This window comes from Otolemur garnettii, unplaced genomic scaffold (assembly GCF_000181295.1).
Source record: "Otolemur garnettii isolate 467f Iridium unplaced genomic scaffold, OtoGar3 scaffold00042, whole genome shotgun sequence".
In the NCBI taxonomy this organism is placed as follows: domain Eukaryota; kingdom Metazoa; phylum Chordata; class Mammalia; order Primates; family Galagidae; genus Otolemur; species Otolemur garnettii.
Window position 1 is genome coordinate 10096212 of NW_003852437.1, and position 16258 is coordinate 10112469.

Below are 16258 nucleotides of genomic sequence, written 5' to 3' on the forward strand. Positions count from 1 at the left end.
CCAAAAAAAGGGGAGTAATGGATGAAACATTTGGCAATATGTTGATAATAGTTGAAACTGGAAGGTGGATGGTGGATGGGGGGTGTCATACTATATCCTACTTTTTTGTATACGAAAGTTTTCTATAAGTTAAAAAGATTATAAATAAAGTGTCATTCTAAAAGCTGGCTGAGCATGAGAATCACCTGGGGAGCTTAAAAAGCTAGATGCTGGGAGCTACACAGTTCTCCTGAATTAACCCTCTCTGGGGACAAAGGCTTGCAGGTGGGAGGAGTTATAATTTCAGAGCCAAGCCACTTCTTTGATGTCTGACCTGAGACATCTTAACAACAATCTTCCTTCCTCCCCACCTAGTTCTTCTTCTTCTTGTTTTCTCTTTCTTCATTAAATGCTTAGGGGAGGAACCTTTGGAGGAGCACAGGGTCCTAGCATCTCTTTTCTACTCCCACCTAGGCCTCAGTGTTCCCATTGTTGAACCAGAGGCCTGCGCTTGCGTATACACCCCCGCCCTCATGCAGTTATTTTTTAAAAAGCTACCACGGATGACAGACATACCGCCTGGGTGTGTGTCAAAAAATAACGTTGCTTGGGAAGCACAGTCTTACCATTTGAGCCTATCTTTTTCAGCATTCATCAATAGAAAACACCAAAATTTGTTCTTAAATAATTTATTTCTTAAATTTTGACTCTTGTGAAAAGTTACATGTATTTAGGAAAACTTGAAGAAGTCCACCAAAGAGTACAGCATTTTCTATTAGAGACAACTAAATGTGCAAATTTCAAATATGTTCTATCGTAAGTATAAATAATTCTATGTCTTTCACATTAAGAATGAAAATCTTGACAGACACAAAATATGAAGGGGTCAACTTTTAGAGATGCAGAGGAAAAACACTGAAGTTTATTCGACACCTCTGGAAAAAAACCATCTGTGTCCGGGCAAACAATTTTGAGAGCTCCAACTGGAAAAACTGCTAACGTGAGTACAGGTGATGTCGAGTTACGTATCACAGATAGTTTCAGGTCCTAAGTCTGGACTGAAAGAATAACAGCCTTTCTTCCTAGGAAATTGCATTTCCCCTTTTAGAGCTCCCCTAGAGCAAGCATGACAGCAACACGACGCACAGAGAGAAACTGCAGGCCAACGACACAAAGACATTTCCTCAGACTCATGGCTACTGGGTTTTGCTGTGCCAATGCTGGGGAGCCCCGGGACGCCAGGTCACTGCCCAGCCTCCCAGGACATTGCATTAACACAGCAAATAAAGGCACATGGAAGGCCACAGCTTTCCCTGTGACCGCTCCCAATCTCGTCTCCACTCCATCTCTATTTTCTCTCCAAGGAGGTAGGATATGCACAGGTATCTACAGAACACAGATAGTTATTTATGACCATACAGAGTTTCCTAAGGACAAATTCATTAATTTACCCTTTAATGAGACTTTAATTTACCCTTGATGCCATTCCTTCTTTCTTGGGGAGGCCTGCAAAGTGGGTCAAAGAGGCCGACTCCCTCACTGTGCTCAGGCACTTCTCGGGTTCTCTAACCTGACCCAGAGCAACAATGGTGCCTCAAGAAGATACTGCAGCATTTTCCCCAGAGTAGAAAAAATATCTTCATTTAAATAACCTTGATGTTTGTAACAAAATAAATAAAGTGAATTACTGGACAGCTCCCCTTAAATAGGCAGCTGGTTGAATTCATATAAGGGGTGTGTTATAGACATTGTCCCAACAACCAGAAAATAGGTTTATTATTATTCAGTTTTCCTATTTACAGCAGCATTTCAGTATAATTTAAAAAAACCCTCACACATAACATAAGGGCCTAGCATCTATATACACGTTCTCACACACACCTCAGTTCAGGCCCCTCTTCTGAGGAGGAAAGACAGTGCTAACCCTGAGTCACACGTCTTCTCACTACAGTAATTCTGATTTCCCAAGGTGCGCATTGTACAGAGCAGCTTGTTTTCAGGTGAACATGTCATCTCGGCTGCCTCAGAATCATAGTCCGCGGAGGTTCTGCTTTTCTGCCGGGTCCCCAGGAAAGGGACTAGATGGATAGGAAAAAGCCGTTAATGGCTGACACTCTCTGAATGTGTCCATCTTCCCTGAGCTTCCTTGAGCTTCTTGCAGAGGGCCTCGCAGCCGTAAGGATTCAGCTTCACATCTCCACGAAATGCTGGGGGAGGGCCGGTGAAATGGCTCCGGGATCCCCGACCTGCCCAGCAGCGTGGCTTTTCCCTTCTCTCCCAACATGACAGAGCAGTCTTGGTGGGGCACAGGTCACAGGTGGTCCCCACTCATGTTCCAAGTCCAAAGACACTTCCGGCCTTCTGCATGGGCTGAGTCTGACATCAACGACGGCCAGTCACAGGCTTTGCTTTCTAAGGCCCCCTGAGAACAATTCCCCAGTTACCAGACCCCAGCCTCATGGCACAATGCTTATCTTTCCTCCCCCGCTCAGTGACACCCTCGAGCCCATCACTGCGGGGACTGACCCTCCAGTGGTGGCTGAGGGTTAGAGGATAGCACCACGCTGGCTGGCGACTTGAGGCCCCTCTCCTGGCAGGGGCTGGCCACTGCCCTGGTCAGCCATACATCTGCTTGAACTGAAAGCACTCGTTGCAGTAGCCGTTGCACTTGGCATTGCCGAAGTGATCACAGGCAGGGGCCCGGCAGCGCTGCTTGGGGGGCTCCTCGGCAGCCGGCTCGGCCCGGCGGGGCAGGTGCTGGCACTCCATGCAGAGCTCCTCATTGCGGCAGGCTAGGATGTTCTTGCAGGAGGCCCGAGCGCACTTGGGCCTTGGGGTGCTCTGTGTGGCTCGAGACACGTCTCTGCGCTGGCTGGATCTCTGAGAGAAAGGAACAGACAGAACTGTTGCTCGTGTTCCTCAGGGATGGTACAGGAAGAACTCGTTAGACAGTGGGGATTCTACAAAGCGCTCTATCTGCCTGAGCAGGTTAACAGGGTGCATAAGCCATCTGTGAGCTGGAGCTCCCCGAGAGGGGCTCCTTCCTGTCCCAGGGAAAGCTGACCTGGTCCCAGGGAAAGCTGACCTGGCCCCAGGATGGGGCACCACCCAGACTAAAGTGGAGGCCTGCGAGCCTGGCCTGGCTCTTATTTACCATTCTTCAGACAACAGGAGAAGCTTCTGCTCAAAGTTGGCTTATCTTGCGTGCCATAAAGGGAGGCCCTGGGGAAGCTCTGCCTGCTTGTTCCTTATGATAAGAAATTATTTAAGAAAGTTTGCTTTCTCCATGTCTCTGCTTCTCCCACATATCAAAGAAGCCTCTGACCACCGTCTGGCTTTCTGGAGGATGAAGAGGCTTTCTGCTATGGCTGATTTTATTTCCTTTCTAAAATAAATTCTAAAGTACATGAAATTGACAGCAGTCCTTCCCACCTGGGGAGCCACAGTGACATGGACTTTTTCCCCAGGTTCTCCTGGCAGACTTTCTTAAATAATCCACCACCGTGAGGAGACAGAACCCGGCAGGGAAGAAAGCCTGCTTGTCACAGTCAGAAGAAACTGCTCCGGCAAGGAGGCCCCAACACATCCGAGGGGGGAAATGCCCTCAAATAGCTCACCAGTTGCTCTTCGGTCCTTTTGGCTTCATGAAATCTCTGGTTCTGAGCTTCAATGAAGCACTTCTGACAGTAGCCTTCAAACATGGTGCTTCCGAGGGTGCCACACTCCCTGCCTAGGCATGGAACGGTGTTCTGGAACCTGGAGGGCGTGGGACCGGCTTTTCCTGAGGCAGTGACAAAATCTACAAGAGAGTAGATGCTAGTGAGTACCACACGTGGGTCACCCTGCAGATGCAGAGATGCTGCCACTGGAGAAATCAACCAGTCCCCAGTACAGACTAAGTCAGCCTTAAATATGTGTATGAGACTAGCCTGTTGTAAATTCAGCAAAGAAATTATGAAAATACTACTGAAGCATCTTTGGCTTTAGAAACCTCTCACTTTGAACATGGAGCACTGATCACAGCAGACATTAACTGCCCACTCTTCCTTTCAATTAGAGATTTACAAAACCATCAGTGTTTTCTTACAATGTCAGTGGAGACTTCCCTCTCTCTGGCTACTCCTCTGCAGATTTTGAGATTTCTCTATTATACCAAAGTTGCCAAAGAAATCTAGTTTAAACTCTGCCTTATAAATGCCAGAAAGTAAGGCAAATTCTGGGACCTGTGTGTCCAGGGCACTTCTGGCTTTTGAGATGTGAGATCTAGGAGCTGCTGCAATCATATAGTGCTTTTTGCCTCCATGTGTGGTTGGCAGAGCCACTGTGACTGTCCCCATGTGCAAGCTGGTAGATAGACATGGTGGGTTCTGACCCCTCTCCCTGCCTGCCCAGATAGGCCCCTTCCCTTACAGTTCAGGAACAACCCCCTGCCCCAGACGGTAGCCGCTGCATAGGACCATTTTACTCACGTTTATTTTCTCTGTATTCGATGAAACATAGTGTGCAAAAGCCCTTATTTTCTGGAGTCCCAAAATACATGCAGCCAGGTTTTCTGCACTTGCTTGGCCCTGTCCTGTCCCCTGGAGTCCGTGTAGTTGGAGCGAGGCAGCCAGATGGGGTGTCAATTCCAGCTCTGTGGCACGAATGTGGGGAGGGACTCCGTGTAAGCTGTGAGGGGTCCGACTTGGACCGCTGATGACAGGAGGGAAGGACGCTAGAGTTGAGGCTGGGGGAGGGCTCTGCCGTAGTCCTTTTGAAGCAAGTGCTGCAGATTCCATTAAACGTCCTGGTGACGTCCTGCAGGCAGGTGCGGCACTTGCTGGGATCTAAATGCCTGGTGTGGTCTGCAGTGTGGCCGGCGTGACGCTGCCGGGCATTATGGCAGCGCTCACAAAGTCCATTGTGCTGCACGTTCAGCGTGAATGGGCAGCCAGGGCTCCTGCACTTCATGGCCGTGGTCTCACTGAACAGGAAAAGGCTGGGTGCTGTTGGCGGGGCTGAATGCGGGCCCCCAGCTGGCTCCTCAGGATTCCAGTTCAGGGGATCACAGGCCTCTCCTCGGGAGGCCCCGAGTGCCACACCAGGGAGCCCCTTGGTGCCTGGCTTGGAGTTCAGCTTTGGGAGTTTGTTTTGATTCTTTTGCCGCCTCTCTGCGCATTCATGGCATAAAGGCTGAGTGTTTACGGACATGAAGAAAGGACAGTTGGGTGTTTCACATTTTACATCCATGAGAGAGAGCTGGGGCATGGCAGGCTCCAAAGGATTCTGAGCATGCAGCTCCTTCCTTCCCCGCTCGCTGTTTTCCTGCCAGTTCTTATACTCATGCTGAACAAGTTCAAAGTAATCGTCTACCAGATTGATTTCTTTGGGTAAGTTAGCTTCATCCAACCTGCAGACCAAAAGGAGAAATATGAGACAACCCAAGATTTTGACAGCATTAGCTCACAGAACACACTCTGAGAACGCCATAGCCATTCATTGTACTTCTAATATACTGTAGTACATACATTTCCTAACATGGGCTGGAGCTGAATGATGTTAGTCTGCCAAGAAGACTCTATTATTTTTAAAATCATAGACTCATTGAATCCATTTGGTACACCCCAAATTACAGAAGTTCCAAAGAGAGGGCTGCTCTGGGGCAGCCTCTTAGTCCTTTAAAAAGTCACTCTTATTTTCTAAAGTCTAAGAGATCAAATTTCTAGTGCAACTCAGGCCATTCATCTGGGATTAGTTTATAATGCAAATGACTTCGGAACCTTGTGTTCCATATTTTGCTGTTATTGACTTCAAACTTGTGCCCTGTCTGCACTCGCCCTCACTGCCAGGGGACTAAGGAGCAGGTGCATCCAGACCAGCTGCCCATTTGCTTTCGACTCTGCAGTTTGCTGACCTCCACTTGGAGAAGTTGATTCTCTTATGTCCTCACTGTCATCTCCTGTCCATTTCCATGCTCAGAAACAGGCATGCTTTTAACATAAAGATTGGATTTCTGCACAAGGTGTACTCTCAGGCTCTCCTCCAATTTCTGCATGGTAAAGTCATGGGCTTCACCTGCTAGTCTTTTTAATAGGTATTCCAGCAATTAGGAAAAAAACTATCCTTGAAAACCTGTAATTCTGACTCTAACTCTAATACCTAAATATCCAGGAAAACTGTTCTGGATAAATTCCTTATTTCCACTTGAAATCCAAGTTAATATTCCCTGAAGCGTATCTCTCCAACCATGCTTGCACAAGACTCTGAATTTATTTCACATAGGTGGAAGCTGGCTGCAGATAACCTTTTTTGTTGAACTGTGGGGTGGCAGCCACTAAAGTGACTGAGGTGGGGTGACAAAAGCAAAGAGCTAAACACCAACTTCTTACTTTGCAGCATTGATGAGGTGAGTCGTGCCATGGTCCCAACCTTGGACTGGAATCTCTATCAGCATCAAGTGCTCTTTTAAGAGCTTTTCCTTCATCTCCTTTTCATGATCTGTCAAAAAGTGAACTTTTAAGTCTTCAAATCTTCCTCGGTCTCTGTTAACAAGTGGGACAGCTCGGATTTCTGAGAGAGAGAGAAAAAAAAACAACTATGTAAGTAAAACTGTATCCTACTAAATGGGATCTTATGTAAGGTCTGACACAAAATAATTAAATTTTGAAAATGCAGAAAAGCAATATGTAGCCATAGTTAAACTCGAACGAGAAAACAAAACATGCTATATTCTAATGTAAAATTCCTTGCTTCCAGGAAGCTCCCAGAACATTAACCAGCCTGTAGGCAGCGGATCTTCGTTGTTTAAATCCCCATGCTTCAGAATTGAGTTCTGAATTCTGACTTTGTCACCATCAAGTTATGTGACCAAGTTGGGCAGGTTATTTAACTTCGCCTAGCTTCAACTGTAAAATAGGGCTACAGTGCTTCCATCTCACAGGAATGCTATGAGGATGAAATGCAATAAAATCAATATGCCTAAAGCCCTTAGTGTGGCGCCAACTCTACATGAAGCTATTAAAATAACAGCTAACTCGACATTTACCTGCTCCATTCCAGACACTGTATTAGTGTGCCTCAATGTATCATGTGTTTATATTAATAGTAGTAGTGATATATATATAAATGTATCCCCTACTTGCAATTAATACGTTGAAAGTACTTTCCAAGTTATACACAAAAAGAGATGGGGGTGTTATGATTGTATTCCTGTTACTAAACACGAAAATAATAGAATGGTATATTTAAGTAAAAATAGTATGCTTAGGACTATTTCAATAAGGTACAAAAGAGCAAACTGACATCCTGGTATCTAACAGAATTTGGGAGTGTAAACTGAGGCAGTTTTCTTACCAGGTCCACTGTCCTTCAGGGTCACGAGGGGTACAAAATGCTGGCTGTCGTAGCCGAGGACAATGGGGTATCTATAGCACTCCTGGGCAGGCCAGTGGAGGGGCAGGTAAATTCCGCCCAGTCTCAAAGGGGCGAAATTTGAGCCCGATTCCAAACTTCTTAGCATTTTGTCTGTTCGAGGAAAGAGAAAGAAAAATAAGGTCCTGGTGTGAATTTCACCAATGCCATTTAGCTACTGTTACCTGTAACTCTGATAGTGTAGGTCTCTCCTGAGAGCCCAAGCACGAAAGCAGAAAAGCACTTCAATGAAAATAAGTGATCTGCGGGCCCCTCACCTGAAATGACAATGATCGGCCTTCTGAGGATGTTACAGAGGACAAATATGTGTATTTCTTCCAGGGAATTATACTGAAGTCCACCTTGGGCCCCTGGCGTGTCTGTGGAAGCCATCTTGATAAGGTTGTCCCATTCGTCATTCCAGTTCTAAGGGAAGAAAGGTTGAGCGCACTCTGCGTTAAAGTCATTCTGACGTCACCCAACAATTATTCATTCATATCACTCAGCTTATTTTTCCCCTTTCTTGAAACCATCATTCAAATGATCACCCTTTTCCCCCCGTTTTGATTCTCTTCCTTCATTTTCCACTATAAGGCAAAGTCAAAAGTGGGGGAGGATGGGGCAGCACCTGCTTCAAAAAACACCCCGATGAGGCACAACACGGAAGCCCCTCATCCAAACGAACACAAGAATTCCAAGATTGTGACTGAGGCAAGCCAGGCAGGTGTCTTAATTGTATTGACTGGCCCAGCAAATCATGCTGGGGCCACAGGCCCGAAATACAACAAAAATGCCTAAGGAAAAGGCCACGATCGGAAGACTCTCAGCTAAAGTGAAGAGATCCCAAGAGAGCAGTGGCCAAAGTCTCAGGTTGATCCCACAGGAGGTTTCTGGTGTCTTCCATCCAGTCTGTCTTGCTTAGCCACATTCATGTTACCTAGTCGTCATATGATTCCTGAGGGCAGGAACTAGCCTGGGACACCCTTTACCCACCATGGAGCTCTGTCAATAGATGCTTGGGAGGGAACAAGACATACCCGAGTGTCATAGCAAAGCCCCGTTTCCACAAATTCCTGAGATCTGAGAGACTCCAGTTGCCAGCGGAATTTAAAGTTTTGCGTGTCCGTCTCCTTAAGCGTGCTGAAGAGTGCCTTTCTCAGGACCAAGTCTGTGTCTGGAATGCCCCACAAGTACTGAGAAACAGCGTGCATGAGGCAGTTGCCGTCCCCTGAGGGCAGAAGGGAAGGGAAGAGACAAGTTAAGTGATCTGCATTTAAGGTCAGTCCCCCAAAGGTTTTCAGAATAAACTCTCCCTACTGCTATCATAGGGGGCTAAGGTGGTTTAAGAGTTCAGTCAAAGAGACACTTGATAACATTTCACAAGGGCAGGAGAGCCAGGGGACCTTGGTTCTAAGCTGGGTCTGCCCTAAGTCCTTCACATGACCTTGGGGGAAACTCCTTATGCTCTCTAGGCATTTTTTCTTTTTTGTGGAATGAGAACACTGGATTATGGTCTCTAAATTCCATCCCTTTCCAGCATTCCCTGAACTGCTGGCGAAGGTACTGGCACTAGCTCTGGAACCCTGCAGAAGAACACCCAGGCTAGCATGCACAGACCAGGAAGCAGGCCTGGCTCAGCCCACTAGACAGGGACGGTCTGGCTATGACTCAGCAGCAAATGACTTGGCCATTCCACGTTAGCCTTTGGAACCTGGGAGTTTCCTCTCCTGGTCTGTAGAGTGGGCTTGACAATATCAAATTAGCTGTGGCCTGCCAACTTGAACCCCCCCAAACACGCCTTCTGAGAACCTGCCTATCACCAATTGCAAAGTCTTTTTTAGAAGTTAAACCGCACCTGCATGTCTAACTTTGAAAATAAATTAGTGTTTAGGGCTGGCATTTTGGAGAAAAACAAACCCCCAAAGAAAACAGGTCTAATTTATTCTATTCAGTTGTGACTTTTCCAGGTTAAAACTCATAATTTAATAGACTGCATTTCGTTCAACCCCCAAACAATAAGCATTCTGGGGGAATGTTTAGAACAAAAACAAAAAGTTAACTTTTAAATCCCTTTAACAAGTACAAAATAGTTTTTATAAAGAAAAGTTAAACTGTTTCTTATACTATTCTGTAGGTAGAACAATAAAGTGATTTGACATGTTATTAAGTTTTAATTATGGTCAAATTGTAAAAAAAAACCCAACAAAACCTCAAACATAGATCCAAGGTAGTATTCCCTTCAATTTACACACGTGAGAAAACTAGGTACTTGAACAAAATGAACAAAAAATATCACTCAAGCCTTGTGTCTTGGCAGAAGTGTGGCAATGATTGCAGTCTGTTGAAATTTCCCCTTTGCAAAATCTAGAGCAAAGATAAGGCTTTTTTTCTTCTTCTTGTGCTTACTTTCAGTTCTTTATTGAGATGCACCAGTATAAAATTCCCTAAGTAACATCTGGAATTCCCCAGTGCTAAGTTATTTGACTAGCAATTGAGCAACAGCTATTGTACTTTTTGTTCTGGTGTGTAGACATTTAAACTGCAAAGTGCACCCTGGACTTTCCAAGTAGGCGTGGCCAGGGTGAGCAGGGATAGGGCTACTCATTATACAAGTGAAATCGCTGCAGCCAATAGACGCTGGAATTTTTCACATGAAGTTTCAATTTTATGCCACCTACTCCCTTCCTCATTCACCACAGTCTCATATCCTCAAATGCAAACTTGTGAATCACCCCCTCCCCAAACACACCACTGCCTTTGAAGAACCCTCTTTTGGACATGGAGTGGTGGTGGTGGGACTTAAAAAAAAGCTGCTAAAAAAAAAAAAAATCAAAGAAACAAAAATCATTTGTTTTTCCCTCTCTCCCCTAAAAGTCTTTTCTTCCTTTTTCAAAATTTTAAGGAATTTTCTTAAAAGTGGGGAAAAAAGGATTCTGAGCCTAAGACTCCTTAGAAAATAGGAATAAATACCTCAGACAATGTTATGAAAATGCATTTGCTTTTGTAGTTTAATTTGTAGTGTGACTGCCTGTGGACTTAAATGACATATGTTTGCAAAGTAAGTGTTTCCTATTTATATTCCATTTCTTTTCCTTATGGAAATATAGCACTTGCTTTCTTAAGGAAATACAGTAAAATGTCAGTTAATTCTGTGAATGATAATAAGGTTTTCCACTTTCTACCATATTTCTAATTCAGGAGAATCTCTGTTTCCAAACCTCTCAAAGTTGACTCTTTTTTTGTAACAAAATGGTAAAGGGTTAAAACCTCCAATTGTCGGGCACATAAACTGCTTGAAGATGACTTAACGTAACTACCTACTTCTCCAGGTCACTTAATGCCAAGAACACTGTAGACAGAAGCTATCCCTTTCTATTTAGGTTTCTAAGAGTCTATGTTTCAGACAAGATGTTGAGGTGATGTACAGGAACCCTCAAATAAAAACAAAAAACCCCACAATCATTCTAAGCTATCCACGTCAAAAACAGCCAATGTTAATGCACCCATTTAGTTAATTAAGTTAATATTCTTATCATAATCATTGTCAACAAGGATTTTCTGCTCTTGGGCATATTATTTTGATCCAGAGGGTTTAGGGCTGTCATGGACAGAAAGGCTGAGATTCCTGCTCTGACCCAAACTATGAACATTTAATGGCTTTGGACAGTCTACTTGCTTTTCCTAATAATTCTCTCCCTCCACAGAGTAGAGTTTTGCACCTGCATGCAGCAGTATGCTCAGATGCTCCTGTTGATATCCACACTCTTGCTCAAGGGAAATGATAAAATATAAAACAGTAGAGCCTGGAATAGGATATAGCTGCTAGTAATCAAGTCCATTGGACAGAAGGGCACAGACAGGAAGAAATTCAGGGACTAGGAATCCCTAAAAGTAATGAAGTAGAGGGCTCTACAGTCTGTGCTAAAAATCTCTAATATCCTTCTATTTCATATTATAGGACCCCAGGCAACAGAACCTAGGCAAGGGAGGGGGAGACAAAAGAAGTCCCCCCATCATCAACTACCATTCACTGGTTAACCCATAAAATGCCACCAATTCAAGAGGTGTAAGAACTTCACAAGCATTTTCTATGACAATGGCAAACAGTACTAGTTTTCACACCATGCTTTCCTTTGAACTTCAAGCCTTTTAACATTTCCATTACTGGCCAGAGAAAGGTATTTTACAGATGATTAAACAGTCACAAGAATTAGAAACAAATCACTTAACGGGGGCACGGTGTTTAGAAATACATCCCCCAAGCCCTAATGTGCTCCATGCTCTGATAGATACAATTAGAAAATATCTTTAATAAAAATATTCACAAAACAAACTTGCTTTTATCACATGCCCCTTATAGAGCTTCTCTACTTAAGTGTCTATGCTAAATCTGAGGGAGATGAGTTTGGGCTAGCACTGTAGAAACTGCATGAATGGAGGACCCAGCAGGGGAAGCCATCCTCTGGACAAAAGGAACCCAAGAGTTTGAGGTTGCTGTGAGCTAGGACACCACGACACTCTACCAAGGGTGACAAATGTCTCCAAAAAAAAGAAGCACAAAGTCTTACCATTTGTTTTCAGAGCCACCAGCTTCCTGACTTCTCGACACCAATTGAGCTTCTTCTGGCTTTCCAGGGACGCCTGGATGTTTCTGTCGATGAGGGCTTTGTGGATGATCTCCCGAAACTGTGGGCAAAACTGGCAAGTTCTAAACATTTCCAGTGTGTACCGGTGCATGGTCCTAAAATGATGAATGATCCCATTGGTAGGTTTAAAAACATCTTCTGGAGTTCTCTCTCTTATCTTCACAGCTTTCCGCATATTGCTCAAATACAAGGCCTGGGGAAGGAGTTGTTCAGCCATGGTGCTCTCCAATACCTGAAGAGGAGGGGGAAGAAACCCATTCCGTTAGCTTGGCTTTGATACCACTCCTATATACCTGCCTGCAGGAAACCCCAGTGTTTGATTTGTCATTACCCTAATCTGTAGGCACAAGATCTTAGTCACCTCGACTCCCAGGATACTAGCTGGCCCCAAAGATTAACTCACACTGGACTGTTTTAAGTTACATCACTTTTAAAGATTAGTCTAAACAAGAGAAGGAAGGCGGGGAGTGGGTACTGAGGAGGAGGGGGATAACCCGTGTTTTCAGTATCGTCTGTCAGGGAGCCAAGCCTGTCTATCAGCCACAGGGACTGCTCCTCAAAACTGACTTAAGCTGTCATTGCATCCTGATGCCACTCTGGAACAGCTGCTGGCTTTGGGGAGAACCGAATGCCCTGAAGAGCACCACCAAGCAGTCCCAGCTCTCTGGGAAAGTCTTGGTTTATCGCTCCCTCCCTATGCAGGAATGACAATAAATATTTTACAAAAAATCCTGCAATTTTATATTGTCATCTAGGCTGCTGGTTGGTGTTTCTTCTTTAGCCCCAATCATTTAGACTTTACAACAATACAGTAAAAAATAGAATAAGCAACAGAAACAAACTACACTTTTTTTTTTTGAGACAGAGCCTCAAGCTGTTGCCCTGGGTAGAGTGCTGTGGCATCACAGCTCACAGCAACCTCCAACTCCTGGGCTCAAGCAAATCTCCTGCCTCCACCTTCCCAGTAGCTGGGACCACAGATGCCCGCCTCAACACCTGGCTATTTTTTTGTTGCAGCCGTCAATATTGTTTGGCGGGCCCAGGCCGGATTTGAACCCACCACCTCAGGTGTATGTGGCTGGTGTCTTAGCTGCTTGAGCCATAGGCTCCAAGCCCAAACTTTACTCTTTTAATAACACACACTGGAGCTCAATTATTTCAATTCAACTGCCAACCAAACTTTTACTTAGCATTTAAATTTTTTATTTTTTGTTTGTTTGGTTTTTTTTTTTTTTAGAGATGGGGTCTTGCTATGCTGCCCAGGCTGGTCTTGAACTTCTGGGCTCTAATGATTCTCCTAGCTCAGCATCTCAACTAGCTACAGACACTGTGCCACACTACCTGGCACAATTAAATTTTATTAGTACTTTCCAGGTACCAACAAATACACCTCCACCCTGCCCTACACCTAGAAATCATTAAGAATATTCAGTTGGTGGAGGAAATGAAAATCTGGAAGCAGACAAGGAAAGAAGTTTCAGCCAAGAGACAACTCAAGACAAATGAAAGAAGTGTGGGGACAAGGACAGAATCCATGACCCATGCCAATAGCGTGGGATGATATAAATTAACATAATGTAGTATCCCTCCAGCGTGCAGCTCCTGTTCACTAGAGCCCTTAGTCGGGAGCCTCACCACACATGCCAATTTCCAACAAGACAAGAAATGGTTTCAGAGCACAAAGATATTCTCTAGGCCACTCCTGCATCATACTATTTGCCAGGTGATAAAAAGTTAAACCTGTGCAAGAAGGAGGGCAAGAAACCCAGACATTAGGGAAACCACTTCTGGGTGGGTCTAGGCTCTCTTAAAGCCATGGATAAGGTGGTCTGAATTCCTGCCGCACACTCCCAGAGGAAAGGGTGGATGAGATGACCTTAGGGTGGCTCCTGAGAGCTTTGGACTAGGATGCTTCATCTGATTGCTCAGGGAAGCCTGGGAGAAGTCATTCTCTGGGTCAAATGGTGCTCTCTCCTGTAATGCTAGACATTCCTGGCTGATGGAATTGGGCAAAGTCACAATGCAGGATTACAGACACAAAGGAGGGACAAAAATACCACATACACTATTCTTTTATGACACAGCATAGTCTCTTTCACCAGGTCATTCATTCATCCATACATCCATCCATGCATCCAACAAATGCTACCTGACCACCTAATGAAGGTCAATCACCACACCTGAAGCTGAGGTTAGAGACAAACAATGACCTTATTCCTTTCCTCGAAGTCACACAACCACCTTCATCTGCAGCTAAGGCAATGGAGATAGGGGAATTGAGCAGGGCCCACAGCCAGGCAGGCGCAGAGCTTTGCCTAGGAGCCAGGTTTTCCAATACCTGCCTCTTCCAATTCCCACAACTGCCGCTCTCAGATGCACACAGACTGGGAGTAGAAAGATTCCAAACAAACTAGGTGTTGCCTTTTGTTGCTTTTCTGACTCTTTCATTTTTCTTTTCTGGACCTAAAGATTTTTCAGCAAAGACCTAAAACAGTGAGAGCTGCAAAACGTGTACAAGACATGTAAATGTCAATACTCCATAGCCTAGTGGGATCTCATGCCAGATTGAGCCTTGCAGAACCTACAAAATTGCCGTCTTAAAAGAAATCAAAACCCACTGTCCAAGTTTCCAGTTCTCAGGCTTCTCCACACTTATGATTGAAGAATTTTTTAATGACACATGATTATAATGTCCTTATGTGCACCCCCCCATATTGGCCTTAACAATTTGTTTTTACATCTGTTACCTCACTGCCTTCATAAATTTCCCAATTTTTGTCACAAGGATCAATGAGATTCTACAGAAGTTACTCATTACTCAAACTCTTCTCCCTTTTGTTTTATTTTTTTCCACTCTAGGCAAACATTTTTGTCCATCTGATGGATTAGTCAAGTACCTCAATCCAAATTTTGGGGACGGCCCCTCCTAAAATTCAAAAATTGCAAAAAGAAGGCCAAAAAAAAAAAAAAAAATCAAAGCAGCACCTTAAGACTGCAGCACTCACTGGCAGCTCAATAATCTGAGTCATTAGTGTTGTGGTCCAGAAGACTCTTTAACCCAGAATGGTTCTCCCAGAATGCTGCCCTGAGACACCTGACCAGACTGGCTTTCCAAGGAAAGATCAGAGGCAGGGAGAAGCGAAAACAACAAAGGGGACTCAAAAAGAGCCGAGCTCCCTCCTTACTTAATACCACTGTTTTCCTGAGAGGCCAGGTGGCAGGATGTGGGACGACCCGGGCTGACAAAGACCGTCTGACTGTGGGGTAGGGGCCTGCAGATCGCTGCTAAAGTGGAGCCCCCCAAAGGTAGGCTAGCAACGCACTTCTACACGCCCACTTCCCTTACACTTCTGCAACTGCCAAAGAGGGAGCCTGAGTCCTGACCCCATACCTCTGCACAGACCCCTGGAAGCTGGGGAGGTGGCTGACTGAAGCCCCCCACCCTCACCCAGTTTAGCTGCCCCTGTGACACCTTAGCCCAGCTGCGCTGGTTCCGCACAATCCAGGAAGAAGCCACAAGTGCTTCTGCAAGGTCTACGTGGCCAAGGGCATGCAACGCTTGATTGCAAAAAAAAAGACACGAAAAGGAGCAAAGCACCAGCGACCACCCGATCAAGGGGCCCGAAGGTCGACGCTCCACCAGTCAGCTGCAGCTTAAGTTCTCTGCATTATCTGAAAGGAACAGCTGGCTGGAGAAATGCAGGGCTGTCACTACAACTGGAGCGGCGACCACAACTCCCAGCACTTCAAAATCTAGAATGGGAACAAACGGCCAATAAAGTCTCCTCCAGGACCGCTGCAAAACCGATGCCAAGGAGACGGGGCCAGCCCGGGGGTCGCTGCCCAATCAATCCGCAGCCGCAGCCCGTGGCCGCGGGAGCAGAGAGCACGGGGAGGCGCGGCGCTTACCTCTCCCAGCGGCGCGATTCTCCGCTTAAGTCTCAAGTCCGGGTCAACACAGGCACGCGCCGCTGGCAGGGGTCGGGGCCGGGGCCGGGCCGAGACGGTGCCCCATGGAAGCCCGGCGTCGGGCTCGCGGGTGCTGGGGGTGTGATCTCCGCTGGCGGCTACACTCACCGCTCCGCCCCCGTGGGCTCTCAGCTCTCTGCACTTGGCCGCCACGGAGCCTGCAGACTGCGCAGTTTCCTTTTTTCCCTTTCAGTTGTACTAGTTGCCGGGGATTTCCTTCCATCAGGGACTTTCCAGTCACGTGACTTGAGTTTGGCCTGGCAGCGTCAGCCGCC

General features: G+C 45.7%; 1 protein-coding gene across 1 annotated transcript; it reads right to left on the reverse strand.

Moving 5' to 3' along the window:
• Nucleotides 1–688: 688 nt before the first annotated feature.
• On the reverse strand, nt 689–16169 carry TNFAIP3 (TNF alpha induced protein 3). Its single transcript, XM_012805466.2, has 9 exons — nt 15924–16169; nt 11937–12246; nt 8406–8596; nt 7647–7794; nt 7312–7482; nt 6348–6528; nt 4449–5368; nt 3597–3778; nt 689–2859 (listed from the first exon to the last, which is right to left on the reverse strand). Exons 2-9 carry the CDS (start codon nt 12229–12231, stop codon nt 2596–2598), a joined length of 2352 nt encoding a protein of 783 aa, XP_012660920.1. The 5' UTR covers nt 12232–12246; nt 15924–16169; the 3' UTR covers nt 689–2595.
• Nucleotides 16170–16258: the final 89 nt, after the last annotated feature.

Coding starts and splice junctions, on each gene's coding strand:
- TNFAIP3 (XM_012805466.2), bottom strand. CDS start 12,231: ATGGCTGAACAACTCCTTCCCCAGGCCTTGTATTTGAGCAATATGCGG. Junction 8,597..11,936: donor GGTGGCTCTGAAAACAAATG/GTAAGACTTTGT, acceptor TTCTGCCCTCAG/GGGACGGCAACTGCCTCATG. Junction 2,860..3,596: donor AAAGGACCGAAGAGCAACTG/GTGAGCTATTTG, acceptor CCTTTCTCTCAG/AGATCCAGCCAGCGCAGAGA.